Genomic DNA, 19758 nt, shown 5'->3' with positions numbered 1-19758 from the left:
TTTGAAATTTTAAGATCAGTTTATTAAGTTCAATGATGAAAGCTATCAGAAGAATATTCTCCTGAAAATTATTTTTTCTTAGAAAAAAGAAAGGAACATCAACACCCTCTCAGCATAGCCACAGATGCTGTGGCAGTCAGGCCTCTCTGCAGAAGGGGACAGTCCATTAATCGGTCAAGTCGCTCTCCGGGTCAGCAGGATTATAGTCTGGATCATCCTCATCATCCTCCAGCTCCAAGTCATCCATTTCCTGGAACAAAGACTCATCTACCTCCACATTGTTTCCAGCTGCAAATGACAAAAGACTCCATCTTCAGTCTTATACTCAGAAATAAAAGACACAACATATTAGCAGCACCAGGAACTTCTAAACAGGCATGAGGTGCAAGTGACAAATCCTAAACTACCACTACAAATCATACTATTGATGATCTATATTGGTCAGCAGAGACTCGCATTATTTTAAGGGCAACTTCAGGCTTCCAGTACATAGTCTAAAAAATACAGCTGTTAAAAAAGCCTTTCTAGAATGAATTGCTTATGATCTGGCATGTTAGAAGTTGAAGAGTCATACAAAGCTGATTATCATGGACCTTGAGCCCTGAACCAGGAGTTTATCTCTGGAGATACATACATCATTCAAGCTCAACTATACTTATAATTAACTGACAAATTTAACTTGGGCATCACTCTCACCCAGTTGCCCTCTAACCAACCAATGGTATGCCTTTCCAAGATTCAAAATGTCTAAGCTCTAAAAGAAGCAATACTCAGGCTTTGCATGTAGCATCTGTATCCCTGCGTGTCTGTAGTTCACAAAACTAGGACACCAGAGTACTCTTAAATCGCCAAAAATTGTTCACCTTCTTTCTCTCTCAGACTCTACCCAATGATATTTAACTCAATGAGCAGGAGTCTTGCTTCATGCCTAAGGGCAGTTCAGTAATAAAATCCAATTGGCTAAATCCATGACGAATAGCTGGCTTGGCCTGGGAGAAGTGGTGAAGCCTTCAGAGAGCAGATGACGTCTGAAATATTTTCACAATAAATGTGACTCCACCAAGAAGAAAAAGGAGCCGGGGGAAGTAATTCTAGGTAGAAGGTTATACAAAGGCAGAAAAAAAGTGAAGACCTTGGATATCTCTAACTGGAACACAAGATTCTTGAGGAAAAACATCTGGAGAGAATACAAACGAAGGCTAGATTGAAGGGCTGTGTAGGTCAACCTCTACACAGCAGAGAACCATCAGAGGATTTTAAGGAGAGAAATGACATGATTAAACATGGGTTTAGAAACACCACCTCAGAGGTGATGACTGTAAGGTAGGTAAGAGCACTAAGAGGAAGAGACTGAAGCAGGGAAATAATTTATAAAGCTACTACTAAAGTCCAGTTGACAAATAATAAAACTTTCAAATCAGGAGGAAAGAGCTGAAAAGGCATTTCAGAGGCATAATCAACAGAGAGCTTTTGCTAAGTTATTGGACTATAAGGAGATATTTGATCCATTAGAAGGGGAAAAGAGTTAAAAATGAGTAAAGAAAGGAAAACTTTTAAAATTCAAGAAAGGATGAGACTAAGCTTTCTGGATCTGGAATTTCTCAACAAAACAGAAAGCTCCTAAAATGAGAGTGAGGATAGATAAGGATAACCTCATTTTTTTGTTTTGGATCTTATTTGTCTGTTAAGACTAAAAATTTTAGAATGCAATAAGATATTTAAAAAAAAAAAAAAAACATGTCAGTAAGAGCCCAACTCAGGGTAAGAAGTATGTCTTAGCAGCAGACAAGTGATTCTTAACCTTCTCCAGAAGGCAGTCCAGAAACACGGTTGAAAGGCCAGATGGCCCAGCTGGCATGACAGGCACAACAGAGGATAACGCAGCAGACTCGAGAGAGCGACCAGAGGGGTGACTGAGTATGGAGATAAGTCTAAAAATACACAAAAGCGCTGTGCTCCATGAGGGCAAGGATTTCCCTAATTTGTTCTCTGGTGTATCCTCAGCAGCCAGGATGATGCTTGGCTTATAGTAAGTATGGGTGCAATAAATATTTGTGGACGGATCGATAAGGAATGGATGAAGACAGAAAGAGGGTAAGGGTTAGGATAAAAAACAGAAGGAAAGCTTATGGGACAAGACGTTCCAAAGATACTGAGAGTGGTATAAAAAAAATGTAAGATTTTTGGTTAGAGAGCATGCTGGGAGCTCCAGGTTTGAGGTTTTTATAAAGCTCCATGACAGATCATGGAGTACAGTTTCCACAGATCTGTGATAATAGAAATTTGAGGAAAACAGGCCACTCTAGTCATACTGATCTGGTTTACCAGTTATTAGAGGTTAATGTGACCATATTGTTTATCTATTGTAATCTCTGATGTTGCTCAAGTTATCATAAAACTTTAAAAAAATACATTGCTATAGTTTAACATATAAATTGATCAAACATTAGAATTTATTCTTCAAAATGTATTTCTTTACAGCTTTGAGAGGAAAAATTTACATTAAGTTACCACTCTGATTTTCATTGGTTAATATTAAAAGCAACACATTATGTACATGTGGAATTCTAATATTATCTTACCATCTTCCAAGAACTGGATATCAGATGTGTCAAGATTATGATCTGTTTCAAATAGCTGTCTCCCTAAAAGAAATAAAGATACTTCAATCAAATAGCACAATCTTCCTCCATCTTCTCGATAGCCCTTTAAAAGGTATAATAATTTAAGAAAACAAGTCTGAAAACCTGTTTTTCTGTGACCATCAATAAATGTCTGAACTCACTAAGTAGCTAAGAGGTATACAAAATGTATTTACATGAAAATGGAACAAGTGAAAAATCTAGTCTGCCTCGGAATCCAAGGAAAACAAATGGGTTTGATTTTACCGTTCTTAAGGGGCTTGTGATCCTAAAAGCCGTGGAAGCTATATCTCAAGATCTACCCACTATATGTAGATGAAGGCTAAGCCCCCAAAATCGGTTATAATCACGTGTGAAGAAACATCATACAGGGTGAATGTTTTCTCTTTCAGTCCTAAATGCCTACGTTATTTCCTCCTAAAGTCCTGTCCTAGTGACCCTCTTGCTATAAGAGAATACAAGAAGGCTAAAGAGAACAAGATATGGCGGCAGGGGGTCATACCACTTAATTTATTTTTTCCTGCTTGCTCTTCTTCTTTCATTCGTTTCTTTTTAATTTCCAAGAGTTCTGCATCAAACTTGGCCTTCCAACTTAAGAAATTCTCAATTGTCACAGGAGTGCCATGGAATAATTGCTTAGAAAAGAAAAAAGACACGTCATCAGATAAAGGAGACAACGGTTAGAAAATAAAGCCTAATGATCTTCTAGACAAATGAATATAGCCACTTACAGGAAAAACAGAGAAAAATGGTTTCAGGTTCTAAAATATTTAGTCTGATTTCTGCCGGCACTGACTACTCTCATTGGTTTTGACAACTTATTTTGGAAAAATCTGCTTTTTATTTTCATTACAAAAAACAAAGATAATATGCAATGTATGCCCACTGCTAGTCACTACTAAGAAGAAAGTTGCTACTAACAATATTGTTACAAATACATATCAATTCATAACACTAACATCATTATTTATCTTGTTTACTTGATTTCAGAATCTAAGTTTTTTTTTTACATGTAATAAGTATTTAAATCACTCTGGTGGGGGCTTTATAATTCTAAACTCTATACTGCAAGTGAAATAATTTATATTTCTTAATCTTTCCTGCATGAAATTTATTAACTAATGGGATTATTAATCACTACTGTGCTGTGTCACCAAGTAAATGAGGGATTTCCTAATACTTTACTTAGTAAAGCTTTATTAAAATTTACTTGAACTTATTTTGGTGATTTCCCCCCAAAATTACTGATATATCCAAAAGCAAAAACAATGAAGGGAGGGAGGGAGGGAGGGAGGGAGGGAGGAAGGAAGGAAGGAAGGAAGGAAGGAGAAAGAAAGAAAAGAAAAGAAAGAAAGAAAGAAAGAAAGAAAGAAAGAAAGAAAGAAAGAAAGAAAGAAAGAAAAGAAAGAAAGAGAGAAAGAATACAGATTTAAAGAATAATGGAAGAAAACAGGATTTTTAAATACACCTTTTCAGCTTCCTCTGCTTCTTTTTCTTTTTGTTTCTTTTCTTCTTCTCTTCTAGTTTTTATTTGATCTACTATTTCATTTAATTTTTCTTGCACAGCTGTCACTAAAGTAAAGATCATCACCATACCGAGGTTTTCTTCTGCCTATGTAATAAGAAAAAAAGGTTGTTGTGAGAAACACAATCTTCAGAAAAATAAAAATAACTAACCAATGGGAAAAAAGATGTTTCAGCATAATCACTACACTTATACACTTATAATATGATTAATAATTCAGTTACACTGTAAGTTCAGTATTTAGTTTCATGAGGAATCTCTATACTGTTTTCCATAGTGGTTGTACCAGTTTACATTCCCACCAACAGTGTAGGAGGGTACACTTTTCTACACACCCTCTCCAGGGTTTATTTGTAGACTTATTAATGATGGCCATTCTCACCAATGTGAGGTGGTACCTCATTGGAGTTTTGATTTGCATTTCTCTAATAGAGATGGTGAGCATTTTTTCATGTGCCTACTGGCCATTTGTATGTCTTCCTTAGAAAAATGCCTATTTAGGTCTTCTGCCCATTTTTCAATTAGGTTGTTTCTTGGTTGTTGAGTTGTATGAGTTGTTTGTATTTTTTGAAGATTTTAACTCCTTGTCCATTCATCTTTTACAACTATTTTCTCCTATTCCTTAAGTTGTCTTTTCATTTTGTTTAATGGTTTCCTTTATTGTGGAAAGGTCAATTTGGCAGTGTGTCTGAAAGTAAATATGTGCATCTTTTTTTTTTTTTTTTTGGTCTTTTAGGGCCACACTCGCAGCGTATGGAAGTTTCCAGGCTAGGAGTTGAATTGGAGTTACAGCTTCTGGCCTACGCCACAGCAACGCCAGATCCAAGCCGCATCTGCAACCTACACCACAGATTACAGCAACGCTGGATCCTTAACGCACTGAGCAAGACCAAGGATCAAACCTGCAACCTCATGGATACTAATCAGATTAGTTTCCACTGAACCACACAGGAACTCCAGTATGTGTACCCTTTAATCCAGCAATCCTATTTCTAGAAAACACTGAACTAATATACTTATAAATAACTTGTTCTTTTCATTTATTCAAAAAAATGTTTGAGTACGTACTATGCGCCAGGTACTAGGGATTCAATGGAGACTCTGCTCTGAAAGTTTACAAAGATAATATATAAGAATGTTCAAAGAAATATACATACATACATATATATATATATATATATATATATTTTTTTTTTTTTTTTGGTATTTTCTAGGGCCGCACCTATGGCATATGGAGGTTCTGAGGCTAGGGGTCTAATCAGCACTGTAGCCGCTGGCCTATGCCGGAGCCACAGAAACACAGGATCCGAGCCATGTCTGCGACCTACACCACAGCTCACGGCAATGCTGGATCCTTAACCCACTGATCAAGGCCAGGGATTGAACCCGCAACCTCATGGTTCCTAGTCGGGTTCGTTAACCACTGCACCACGAAGGGAACTCCCAAAGACTTATATATTAAATCAGGTAAAAATGAGAAATAAATTTAAGTTGTGAAATTCCATGCAGTTATCAAAAATAACGATTCATGTATATGCTTACTAAAATGGAAAGATGCTGACATATATGTGAAAAAAAAGAATATTGGGAGTTCCCATCATGGCTCAGCAGAAAAAAATCTGACTAGTATCCATGAGGTTGCAGATTCAATTTCTAGCCTTGCTTAGTGGATTAAGAATCTGGCGTTGCCGTGAGCTGTGGTATAGGTTGCAGACAGGGCTTGTACCTGGCGTTGTTATGGCTGTGGCACAGGCCAGCAGCTATAGCTCTAATTTGACCCCTGGCCTGGGAACTTCCATATGCCATGGGTGTGGCCCTAAAAAGACAAAAATAAATACATAAATAAATTTTTAAAAAGCATATTATAAAATATTATGTATAGAATGACCTAACTTTGGGTGGAGCAGAGAGACTATAAATATAAGCAAAAAGGTCTGAAACTATATTACACCAAAATGTTAACAGGTAGTTATACCTGATTGGTGAGAATAAGAGTAATCTTTATTTTCTTCTTCATAATTTTCTGTATTTTCTTAGTTTTTTGTAATATAAATTTATTTATTTATTTATTTTCCCTTTTACAGCCACACCTGTGCCATACAGATGTTCCCAGGCTAGGGGTCGAATCAGAGCTGTAGCTACCAGCTTACACTACAGCCACAGCAACGCTGGATCTGAGCCACATCTGTGACCTACGCCAGAACTTGTGGCAACACTGGATCCTTAACCCATTGAGCGAGGCCAAGGATATAACCCACATCCTCACAGACAACTTTAGGTCCTTAACCTTCTGAGCTACAATAGGAACTCTAAATTCATTATTTTGAAAACTAAAAATCATATAACAATTTTTAGAGAAAAAATATAAATGTTCCCTCAAAACATCTGATCTCAGGTAAGTATCAAAAAGAAATCAAAACTTCCTTTTTGAAAGAAAAGAGTTTGAGTATAAATACAATATAAAATGCATATAAAAAATCACTCAGATCAAATAACTTCCTTAACACATGACTGACTAAATATAGTATATTTTATTGTCCCAGGCTCTCTGCAATGTTTTTAAATGAAGAATGTTAAACCAAATGATATGGAATTAATATAATTTGATACTGGATTTAAGAGTGAACAGAGCCCAGGATCAACATACATTAATATTTCCTGTATCTTCTTTCATTCTTCATTCTCTAACAGCTCCAGATATCAGTATTCAGAGCATCAACAATTCTTGAAATCTACAAGTCACATTTAAAGTGAAGACATGTTTTCTATCAGTTGTTCTTAGAAAAACAAAACTAGGACCTCTGCTTTTAAGATGGTGGAGTAAGATTTTACTTGCTCTTCCTACTCCCTAGTCTAAAGAGCCCATGAAAACTCTCTATTCAAGCAGGAGTAAGCTTTAAATATCTGCCACTCCCAGACTGTGAGCAGCTCATTCCTATCTAAAACTAGCCAGGGAAGAACTTTCCAATACCCATTTTTAATTCCATACAACATCCCCTCTTGAAGGGTCATAAACCATTGTTGCTATTTGTAAGCTTAGAAGGAGATATAGGAAAGGCAAATAATAATGAATCACCACTCCTCCTACCAGACTACAGGCAGCTAGCCTGCAACACGTCAGAAGTGGCAAAGAGTTTTAATTTTCTTTGAAGTTGAATTTTTAACTGCACATGGGATTACACATTCTGAGAACCAAACTGAAACTGTATCTATGACTCAGTGTAACCCTGAACATATTTTTATCACCTAAAAGTCCCAGGGCTGGAGTTCCTGCCATGGCTCAGTGGTTAACGAATCCAACTAGGAACCATGAGGTTGTGGGTTGGATCCCTGAATCAGTGGGTTAAGGATCCTGCATTGTCATGAGCTGTGGTGTAGGTCACAGATGCAGCTCAGATCCCGCACTGCTGTGTAGACCGGCAGCTAAAGCTCTGACTGGACCCCTAGCCTGGGAACCTCCATACGCCCTAGGGAAAAAAAAGACAAAAAATAGAAAATAAAAGTCTCAGGGCTGACTGAGTTTCAAACATGAGTATAGGAAAAACTTATCTTACTCATATTTTAAAAGCACAGTGGGCTTTGCTTTGTGAATACACATACATATTCACCATGAGTTCTGCTTGTTCAATACACTAATTATACATATTTAATAGCACATTTGGACTCTTAAAATTAATGTATAATATTTTAAGGTCAAAAAAATAATGCCATTACAAAATGTTATTTCCTTACCTGTAATGCTAATAATTTTAAAATGTCTGAGACATCATTATCTTCTAGATTTAACTGGGAGAATATTTCATAAAGGGGGGCTTCATCTGGATATTTTTCACTGTACGTAAACTTGAGAGTAGTCTGGACAGCTAAAGATACAACATAAGAGTTTTGATAAGAATACCTTAAAACGTCAATTACAGAGATCAGTAACTTTGCTGAATCAGTAATTAATTTAAAATATGTCAATGAAAAGTAGCACAACAGATTTTCCTACAATGAAAAACAAGGTTACTATGAGACCAAATAGATAATCACTAATACAAACAACATGTACCACAACGATAAATGAAAACAAACCACAGGAGTACCAAAGATGAATTCTAACACGTGAAGTACATTACTACTTTGAGTATTTTACCATATTACATGTCAGAGAGGATGTATTCTTTTAAAAACTCTCCAGAAGATGAACAAAAGGCACTAAATGTAACACACAGAAAAAGCATGACCTTAGGCCCATTTTCAGGCCTCTAGCAGAAGATCTGGCTTTTGCCCTGGAGTCCATATTTCTATCTTCACAAGGCCAGCAAGGCACTGCTTAAGTGATCTGCTAAAGGACACGGTCATAAACTGGACAGTAGGAGAGGTTGTCCAAAAAACATTCAACCCAACCCTTGCATGTGTGCTCCCCAGTCTTTGGCCTATGCCTATTCAGAGCTGACACTTACATAGGTGTGCGATTCTTACAGGCACGCTAGAGCAAAGTTTCTTTCTGTTATTAAGCCTGATGAATTCTCAATTTGCCAGGCAATCTGCAACTAAGCAGTAGTGCTAAACATTTCCTGTTAAAATTTAATACTCATGATGATCATTTGTCTAGATTTTGCCTTTCCTGTAACTGACACTTTAATTATTAAAGCCTCCTGATTTTGATGATTTTGATTAAAATCTAGATTTCTCTCCATGGGAATGGAAAAAAGTACCTCAAAATGTTATGCTTGATATTTTGTTTTAATTTTTGTATATGATATCAATAAAGAATTTTATGAGTCCCTGGATACAAAAAAGATTGAGTGTTAGGTCAGTAAGAAATACACAGCATCTTTTGGCATTTTTTCTTTTTTAATGAACATGTTTCCAATTTTATTGCTAGAACAAGAAATTTTTGTATTGATTGATTTTACTAGACGATGTAACGGACACTTATTATAGAATTTAGGAAAACAGTAGAGAAAGACAAAATCAACAATAATCCTCAGGAAGAGATCACTGTTACCATTTTGGAATATTTAAAGTATCTTAAAAGTATTACTACAAGGATACTTTATCTTTCTATACATATATTCATATTTTAAACAAAATATAAAAGGGTGCTCTTGTTGTAATTGAGACTTTATATATAAAATCTATAAACAAATAATATCTATATAAATGTACATAAATAACTGTACCTAATATCTTTTAAATTCAGATTTCAGTAATATTTTAACCTCATTTTCAGTTCTACAGGACAGGTTTAGAGTTACGAAGTGACTACTAAAATTGGTATTACTAACTGAGTACTCATGACAGAATTTTAGTTGACTGTCTTTTTTTTTTTTTCTGTCTTTTGTCTTTTTAGGGCCGCACCTGTGGCATAGGGAGGTTCCCAGGCTAGGGGTCTAATTGGAGCTACAACTGCTGGCCTACGCCACAGCCACAGCAACGTAGGATCTGAGCCGCATCCACAGCTCATAGCAACACCAGATCCTTAGCCCACTGAGCAAGGCCAGGGATCGGACCTGCAAACTCATGGTTCCTAGTCAGATTCATTTCTGCTGCGCCACGATGGGAACCCCTTAGGTGACTGTCTTAACAGGAAAAAAAAATCCTTTGGGTTATTAACACTAACTTATATAATGATTTTTATCAAATTACAATATTAACTGAATCAGATTAAAATTGGAAATGGACTTAAGACACTTGCCCATGTGCCAAATTTAATTAAATTTTATTAGTTTTATAGCTGCTTTGTTTCAACTTGTATATTCATCTTAAATCTACAGTTGTATAATACCAGTTTTTATCTTGTCTTATGTACATACATATTTAAATAACAGTGCAATATCCAACCTAAAGAGAAGGACAGATTCATATTTAAATAACAGTTCAATATCCATCCTAAAGAGAGGGGAAAATATGCAGATAGGTTATTTATCTAGCCCAATTTATAACTAAAAATGTCTAGTAAACAATCTAAATATCCAAAGAAGAAAAAGTTCATGGTATGCCATGGAAAACCACACAACCACTAAATTATATGTGCATGCAGTCTTGTTTTAGATAAAAATTTCCTACCTTTCTCAATCTGTTGTATTGTTAATGTTTCTGTTTTACCTTGAAAAATTTAGCTTACTGTGTCAGAATACATCTCACTGACTTCTCTATATCTCTAGAAGTCATTATTACATAATGAATACTGACTAGAAACACATAACATTCATACTAGATTCTTAGCACCTCTGACGTCCAATGCTCAGCACAATGGCTGCAGAATGAATGACATTCCTGAGAAAGAGGTTTAGAAAAACTTGAGTATTTTTTATTAGACTTACTTTCATCATTTTCTCCAGCCTCAGATGTCACAGTAATGGTGAAGCTGGGTGGATTTTCTGATAATACTGTAAGAAAATATACAGAGGTTAAGTTATTAAAACGCTTCCTAAGGCAGATGCTTTTCCTTATTAGCAAAATATCGATATTTAGTCCTAGAAACTGATCCCTAGCCTGTATGTCCATTTCCACATATACAGACTGAATGGAACAATTCAAATGATAAAACACCCACCAATTTCTACTTAAACCTAGGGTTTTTTTTAATATGGGAAAAAAATACCTATGATACCCTCCTGGAGTTTTATCAAATCAACTTAATAAGTAATTTACTTTTTAATTCAAAATTTCCACCTATACTTGGAAAATTACATTCTAAAACATTTCAAATAAAATCGCAAAAATAAAAGTTTGATGTTTCTCATCAGAAACTACCCACTCATAAATACTCAGTATTATCACCAAATTTTTTTTGCTGCTTTTTTTTTTTTTTTGCTTTTTTATGGCTGCACCTGCGGCATATGGAAGTTCCCAGGCTAGGGGTCGAATCGGAGCTGCAGCTGCCAGCCTATACCACAGCCACAGCAACTCAGGATCCAAGCTGGCTATGTGACTTACACCACAGATCACAACATCACCAGATCCCTAACCCACTGAGCGAGGCCAGGGATTGAACCTGCATCCTCATGGATACTAATTGGGTTCGTTACTGCTAAGCCACAAAAGGAACTCCATATCATCACTAATTTTACACTTATAGTACTTACAGATTCTGAGGTACATTTCAGAATCTCCATGACAAACAATAAATTTTAAGGTTTTAGAGTTTGTTTCTTCCAGCTATCTCTTTCTTCCATATCATCTCTAGAACCAAAGATTATTCCTTCACAAATTATTGAGCCTCTATCATCTTCCAAAGAATTACAAAATTATCCATGAATCTACACATCAAATTGCTCCCAATTTGTTAAGCAAGACATGTAAAGCAACATTTATATAAATAAGAAAGCTCTGTATACCATTTTACAGCCTGATGTCTACCTGACACTAAGTCTGTTTATGATCTATTTCCCCACAAGAATACTCTAAAAAATCTTAAAACCCCTAGATCAGTGCCTAGAAGCATCTAAAAACTCAATAAATTTTGGCTCAATGAATGAGCTAAACTAATAGAATGAAAAGAGAAAGACAGTAATCAGAAAACTCATATTCAGAACCATTAAGAGTAAACAAGCAAAATTCAAGCCACTAGTGATGGCTGCTGAGCCCACGAGAAAAGTCTGCTTCACCCCAGGCCCAGGAGGCACCAGGAGGCATCCAGGTTGGTAGCCGCTCAGCAGTCTCTGTCTAAAATGAAAGGGCAAAGGGATCTCTGAAGAATTCACCATGGAAACTACTAAGCTTTTTCAACTCAAGAACTTAAGTCTGCATAAATATTATCAATAAAATTATCAAGACATATGCCCTCATTTTAATGAAGTTTAAAAGAACTCGAAGCAATGATGAACATCCATGAATAATAGAACAGAAGATAAAAGGTTCACTGGACTCCTATTTTAATTGGCCTCAGGGAGTACAGCCTACACTGAAAAATCCCTAAAAGGTCATTATAATAAAGCTCTACCTTTTTTCTAACAAATGTGTGTAAATATATCTGATGTGTTTCATTCCCATTTTTTTTCCATGACTAACTTTAGCTTACATATCATGAAATGTAAACACTGCAACTACAGAAATAAAGGATCAACCCAATGACACTCCAACTTACTATCATTTTCTCTGGCTCCATAGGCTGTAAGTTAGGGGTTACCCAGTAAAAACAGCTAACATTTATTGAGCCTTACTTTGCACCTGTGCTGTTGTATGCATTTATACAAAGTTCCTTTCTCACACCAAAACCATGATTTTATACTGTTAGCATATTTCACCAAATTTAAGAAACCATGAAGTATGTGATACACCCTACCTTATATACCACTAAGAAAGAAAAAAGTGCCAATTGAACTATGATATATAATCAAGTATAAGACAAATTCATATTTCAGAGATATTAAAATATAAAAATACCTCTTAGAATCAATTAAATATAGTATCATCCCAATTTTGTAGATGTGGGAACTGAGATAAAAGAGCTTTTCAAAAATGTGCCCAAAGCTATACAGCTAGTAACTGGTAGAACTGAATAAACTGTAAAGAGTTTCATTTAAAAAGAAAATAAAATTTTTTCCCAGCTGAGAAATCCCAGGAAAATCACTTGAGCTAGATTGAGAATTAAGGCATATTGGTAAATAGAGATGGAGAAAAGGAATGGAGCTTAGAGCAACATGACAGCAAGGTTATAACAGTGGGAAAGCTTAAGGAATATGCAAGGAATTAGAAATTATTCCAGTGGTGGATGTATATGTGAAAAAAACAAGTTAAACACAGGTGAAAGTTTAGTGTGGACAGTAATAGCTTTTTTTAGCAGTAGTAATAAGGTCGTCAGAATTCTGTTTCTAAACATAGAAGATAAATCTAGCAACAGTGCATAAAATGGAAGGAGAAAAATAAGACTAGAGGCAAGACGGAACTAGATATCTACCGGAATTATCTCAGCAAAGTTAATGAGATTCTGAACGAGGTTGGTAGCAAAGGGAATAGGAGGGATCAGGGAGAAATCTAAGATGGTGATGGATGACAACGTGAATTTGCAGGCGGTGCCAGTAACGAAAACAAGAAACAGAAAAGAAAAACCAGAAGTACTGGAAGGACACAGGGTACCTTCAGTTGGAGGAATCAAGTATGTAATCAGAAATGGGCAAATGGAGCTAAAGAGAACTGGGCCTGAATTTAATTAGGGATCATCCACAGAGAGGTGGCTAGCTAAAGCCATTCAACTCCATGAAATCTCCAGAGAGAACAGAGAGCGAGAAATAAGCGCCGATATCAACTGTGTACAGAATCCCAAATTTGGAGAACAAAAGTAAGAGGAGGAGGAGTTCCAGAGATTAAAAGAAAAGCAGCAGCCAGGTTAGGTAAAGACAAACTTAAGAGAAGCCTGTTTTATCTGTGAGGCCCCCTAAGTGCCAAGATCCAGGTCTGACGTGGGAGTGTCTAAAATGTGCCCTCTGCCTGTGAGGCTGGGGGTGGGGGTCCCGAGGAGTGAGCTTGGCCTGTAGGATCAGATCTAAATCTGATCTAAATCCCTAACAAGATCCTTTGTGATGCGGCACCTGCTTACTGGTCAGGCCTCATTTTCCATGACTCTCACTTCTTGCTTTATATTCTAGGCGCACCCAGCTACTTGTCCTCTAAACACGTTTTTCTCTCAGAGTCATGCTTCTGCACATGTGCCCCTTCCTGCAACCTCATTCACATAATTCCTCATCACCCCTCAGCTCTCTAAAACAAGGCAGACCGTCTCCTCTCCCTTTGCTGTGGCTGCTTTCTATATACACGTCCCTGAAAGAATTACCACACTGGGCTGTTTCCCAGGAGACAGCTTCTAGCATCACACACAGTAAATATATGGTAAATGAGGAAACTATGTGGAAAATGAGGACATGGGAATGCTAGTAAGAACATCAATGAACTGCCTAACCCTGGGAGCCAGAGGAGCCAGATGAAACAGAGAGGCAAGATGAACAAGAAAGAAGCTGATAAACTATTAACCTAGGAGAATTCTTGATGGAACGCATGCAAATGTAAGAACTGTATGGACAGAAAGAGGGATTTCAGAGGCCACAAGTTTAAAGACCACGTTTCCAAGGTGTGGCCCCAGGCAGCTGCAAGAAATGGAAATCAAAACTGCTGGTTGGTAAAGACAGGAGTTATGAAGCCATGTTATTAGAAGAATCAACAACTAAGATGGTACAGTTCTAGTAAAGAGTACCTTATATTTGTTTGACAGTTATAAAGTATTTACACTTACATTATCCCTTATTAAATAACTAGGGAAACTGAGACTTGGAGAGGTTATACAATTTGTCCAAGGAGCTGATACCACTAACATACCAGAAACTGCCATTACAGAGAAAAAAATTGGGAACCAAGAACAAGCAAAAACAGATACTGGAGAACACTAATGATATTCCCCAATATCTGCTCTCCCCCTCTTCCAGTTCTACCATTTTTAACTGAGTCAACTGCCCACCCAGAATAAAGCCTATTTTTCCCAGCAAATCAGGTCCCACCAAATGGCTGAGTTCCAGCTAATGAGATGGAAGGAAATAAGACCTTTGATGGTTTTGAGGAAATTTCCTTGAGAAACTCCTTTTCTTTTTTCATTCCAGGATCTATCTGTTTTCAGGAAAAGGAATGCTGGCATCTTCAACATAATGAGGAGACTACATCTTAGGGATGACAAAGAACGAACTAAGAAGCAGCCTGGATCCCTGAGGAATTCCTGGACTCTTGAGCTACACAACTGTCATTTATGTGCAAGAGCAATAAACTTTTACCTTTTTAAAACTAGTTATTTGGGGGGGGGTGTCTATCATAGCTGAACCTAATTAAAAAAAAAAAAAGATGTAATATTCCAAAACTTGGAGGTTACTAAAATAAGAATGGGAAACTTACTTAATTGGACTTGCAAAGATCATTATTCCTTAATTTTCATCCAGCAATAATCCTATTCCAGTGTATTACTGGGAGCTGGGGCAAGTAGAGGAAAGATTAGGTTTCACTAAAGACACCAGACTTCCACCATTGTGAGTGGATCAAAATACTTTTGAGAAAACGAGTAAGGTTATTGGGCATTGTGGAAGGAATTAGAGGGGCAGGAAAAGTGTTAGGTGATATGGGGGCTGACAATGGTAAACTACAGAATTAAGGATTTGTCAAGAGCAGAGAAAATGGAAGTAGTAGCTGGAAGTCACACTAAAGGGACACACAAATGACCTGAAGGTTTTCACAAAGAACCAGATCAGCTCTTATTAAAATAAGTCCCTCTGAGACTTACAGAGTGTGTGTCCTAGAAAAATTGCTCTCACAGGATGACTTCTGCCCCCCTTCTAAGAGGCTGTTATAGTGGTTAAGTTCATGACTGCTACTTAGAGGTACTGACTGACATACACAAATACAGAATTATGTAAGACCAAACAGAATTAAGGGAATCTGACTTTCGGTTAGCCTGAGGCCAACCAATTTGTTTCAAAATAGCCAGAAACTTTGATACAGAAATGAAAATAACCAAATTGAACTGTCTTAGCAGGACCTTGTCAAGTGAAGAACTATCGAAGGAGAATGTGGTATCAGGAGAGCCCCAATTATATTTCGGAAAGACTCCTTGTTAGGAGGGTTGGATCAATGTATAATCAAGCTACAGAATAGGAAAAAAAGAAGAAACTATATTTATGATTTTGTTACAATTCACAGCAAATGCAACATTGGGCCAAACATTCTCTGCGAATGGTCAAGCAATCAATTCTAGAGTCAGGTTAGGTCTATGTGCCTAGGACTATGGCCAGCTGAATTGTGCCTCTTCAGCATCCACAAGGAGATCACGATATCCTTAACAAAGCTTTCTCTGAACTCAGCTGTTTATTAAAAAAAAAAAAAAGTATATTTCCTTCAACAACAGCATTGACCATTTACCAGATCTAATATTAAATGTGATTTAAAATGAGATCAGAAAACTACCAATTAACATTCCTTGGCAAAATGACACAAGTAAGCTCTCTTTCTCAAACCTGATATGAAAATGTTAAAACATGAAGTAGGCAACACAAAGGAAGGTTGTAAAACTGTAAACCTTGCAAATCCTCAAGATTTCAAAAGACCAAACTTGGAAATACATGATTCCAAAGTCCTCTGCTTTTCCTTGAGGTTTCATTAAAAACTTGATCATGAGTGAGACAAAGTTCCTAAAGAACTACAAACCAAGACATCTCATTTTAGTTTATTTTCTGCAATTGTAGGAATGCTAATAGGAATTAGAGACAGATGGGCTTGGCTGATACTGCAGAATACTTGATGCATCAAAGATTCACAGGGTGTCTTTTATTAACCTGGCTCAGAATCCTCAAGCACTTCTGCATCTGACAAGAATTTCACATACTGAACTATATCAGAGACTAGTACAATTTGAAAGAACCATCCGATTATTTTAGGTTTAAAACTGTGTCACTTTCATAAATGCTTACATGCACATCTTTAATGAGTGATACCTTATGTCTAAAGAAACAAAAAGAGCACATCTTATGCTTTCTTAACTCTGGACCACACTGTGTTCATGGCTGTTATATCGCCAATGTACTAGAAATGACCAAATGTCATGATTAAGAATACATCCAACGAGTGACCCTATATTCTATTTTATTTAGACATTGATATATAAGCAAGGAGAGAGAAGGGAGCCATACTCCATACACACTCACCCAGTTAATGACACTCTCAAACCCCTCTTCACTCATCCCCTTAACATCCTCACAGCACAGCTGTATTGCTGGTGAGAGAGAACATGAACAGGACGAGCTATACAGGGAGAGCTGAGAGACATCTGCCTGTTGGCAAAGCAGAACAAAATTTGCTACCATTGCAAGCAGTGATCAAAGCGTAGAGCTAAGAAAACTAAGCTAAACAATGAAAAGGGTGAGGGGTTGGAGTTTATGAGTTAACCTACCTTACACTCTAAATTCTGACAATCAGTGATGGACAACACTCAAAGGAAGGGATAGGGAACATAACCCTCACAAACCTAGGCTATACTCGCTCATACTGGTTTTAACAGATCACCTCTCAAAAACTGAGTGTAAAAGTGAGAGAAACCATAATGATAATGGTTATCTTGCAGCATTTTCAGAATCATCTGAAGGATGGCTTAATACAGAAGAATGCCCTGCCTTTAAAATATACTTAATGAACTTCTCAATAATATCTTATGTTAGCCTGACTTACCAAGTAATCTTCCACTCCCCCTTATCCCAGCTGCAGCTGGATCCCAAGTCCCAGCCCTAACTCTTACTACCAGTCCTGACACTAACTTGCTAGCCAACCCAGAGCAAGGCATTTAACCTTTCCTGAGCTTCCATTACTTTGCTTCTAGCAAGAGGAAGCCAGGCTAGATGATATTTGGTACCTTACTATTAGTTCAGTTACCTGTGATCTCACGGAACTGAAGTTTGGGCCCCCTCATTCATTTGGGCATTGGGCAAAATGTCAGAATGTTAATAGAAAAAAAATTTTTTTTAAAAAGAAAGAAAAGAAAAACAACGAACTTCAGGGACCGCGCTACTCTCAAAACCGATTCTGGGTAACTTTGAGAACTCACAAACTTTAAAACACCATCTTAGGAAAAACAGCTTCTACCTGAATAAAGGAGAAAATGTGAAAGCTGACACTTCTGCGGCTCTGGAAAGATTCCTCCCACTTGAAATATCCACGTTCGTTTTACTAAATCCCTGGCTGCTAAGTGGCACAAAAACCAAAGCGCCCCCGACTGAATCCCAGGCCTGAAACTCCAGGGACCTCGCCAGCCTCGCCCGGACTTTGAGATTTCAGGGAACTAGCGGAGAGGGGGAAACAGCCATAGAGTCGCTAGTAAATGCTTGTACACACTTCGCGAGAACTAGAGGAAAGTGGTTGGGCGAGGAGGCCACGCGGCCTCGCTGTTCCCTTCTCCATCCTGGCCTGGGATGCCGAAGGCCGTGGAGGCTGCGGTCAGTCCCACTCCACAGCCGGGTAGCTGCGGGCCCGCGGCCGCGGAAGTCACCTGTGAAGGAGTCAGGGTAGATGGACTCCAGAGCCTCCAGCTCGTTGCGCTGCTCCTCGCCGTAATCTGTCATCGCGGCCCTCGCTGCAGCCCATGGATCACCCAGACACCCAGGCGGCGCGCTGCAGCCGGTACCGCGGCCGCGCCGGGAGAGCAGGCAGCGCCCCGGCGGGCGCAGGCGCAGAGTCCCCGGCTGGAAGGCCTGGGGCCCAAAGCCAGGCTAGGCCTGCTGAGCAACCTCCCCGCAGAGGCCTCCGACTGCTCCCTAGTTCCGCGTTCGACTCGTTAGGCCTGGCTGCTGGGCTGCCTGTCCCACGCCCGGTCGGGATTTGCTGGGATAGGATTGGCATCTGGTCTGGCATTTGCCACGGACACCTAAGAATTGGTTCCTGGGCTTTGCAGGGCCTGAGCCTGAGAAGCCCCTCAACATAGTATCCTCGCTCGATGTATCTGGGCTTGAGGCCGGCCCGGCGTGCCGGGGGCGCAAAGGGTAGCCAGGGTCTGCACGTTTGGGCCCTCCGCCAAATTTGTTTCCGGTTTCCGGGTTATGACTTGGTGGCGGAGACCGGCGGGACAGATTCGCGTCTTAGTGCTGGCTAGTGACGGGTCCTAGGTGGTTTGTACAGTTCTCGAACCTTCAAGTTCTTGACGTCCCATGGGAGTGTGGGCAGAAGAGCAGAAGTTCTAGTACTGGATCGGCCTGAATAGCCTCAGAGAATCTGGGGAAAAATCAACTCAAAGTCCGTAGACCTTAGTTCTAGATTCAGATCTCTAGGCTTCGCTTTTGAATTTGTAAAATGAACTCGGCTTAATATAGATCCAAATATGTCTGATAGCATATTTCTGTGAATTGAAGAAATGGGTGTTTAAGTTTCTTTAACAGTTTTGGTAAGCAATGTAAAAGTAATTATCATTATTCCGAAAAAGTCAGAACCTTTTATTTGGGAGGATGAAACTAAAGAAATGACATTGTAATAATGTTCTCTTCCAGTTCATCGCAGCAGTTACGGAGAATTATCAAAGAACTGTTATGACACAAGCTAAGGAAATGGCTTAACGGAATGCTTTTGAGGAAAGACTGCTAACTAGCTATTTGTGTTTATAAGAAACGTGGTTGTATTAAGTTTTTTTAATGCAGAAAAATGAAAGGACATATTAAAAGATTTAAAGTTCCAAACAGTTTTCAGACATAATAAAAGATTTTTCACACTCGTTTGTATTTTCCTTTGTTTTGTTTTCTATATTAAAGCTGGTTTCACTTGTATAGTAGGGGGAACCAGTTTTGTGGGGGTTTTTTGTTTGTCTGTTTTTTAGGGCCGCACTGGCGACACATGGAGGTTCCCAGGCTAGGGGTTGAATCAGAGCTGTAGCTGCCAGCCTGAACCACAACTCAAGGCAATGCCAGATCCTTAACCCACTGAGCAAGGCCAGGGATCAAACCTGCATCCTCATGGATACTAATCAGATTTGTTTCTCCTGACCACTGTCGGAACTCCCTATTTGAGGCAATCTTTTAAACTTTTAGGGAAAAAGTGGGAACTCTCCTGATGAAAATGAATTATACAAGTTGCTTCTTGTTCTGAATATTCTTA

General features: G+C 38.2%; 1 protein-coding gene and 1 long non-coding RNA gene across 2 annotated transcripts; one reads left to right on the top strand and one right to left on the bottom strand.

Annotated features, from left to right (window-relative positions):
• RWDD1 (RWD domain containing 1) lies at positions 1-18448 on the bottom strand. The gene is made up of 7 exons (XM_047763124.1): positions 18167-18448; positions 10479-10544; positions 7900-8030; positions 4111-4254; positions 3145-3277; positions 2583-2645; positions 1-288 (listed from the first exon to the last, which is right to left on the bottom strand). Exons 1-7 carry the CDS (start codon positions 18237-18239, stop codon positions 167-169), a joined length of 732 nt encoding a protein of 243 aa, XP_047619080.1. The 5' UTR covers positions 18240-18448; the 3' UTR covers positions 1-166.
• LOC125117334 (uncharacterized) lies at positions 18361-19378 on the top strand. The gene is made up of 2 exons (XR_007132589.1): positions 18361-19054; positions 19158-19378. It is a non-coding gene; the product is annotated as an uncharacterized LOC125117334 (long non-coding RNA).
• The last annotated feature ends 380 nt before the right edge of the window (positions 19379-19758 follow it).

This window comes from Phacochoerus africanus, chromosome 2 (assembly GCF_016906955.1).
Source record: "Phacochoerus africanus isolate WHEZ1 chromosome 2, ROS_Pafr_v1, whole genome shotgun sequence".
NCBI classification, from domain to species: domain Eukaryota; kingdom Metazoa; phylum Chordata; class Mammalia; order Artiodactyla; family Suidae; genus Phacochoerus; species Phacochoerus africanus.
This window is presented reverse-complemented; position numbering and strand designations above follow the sequence as displayed.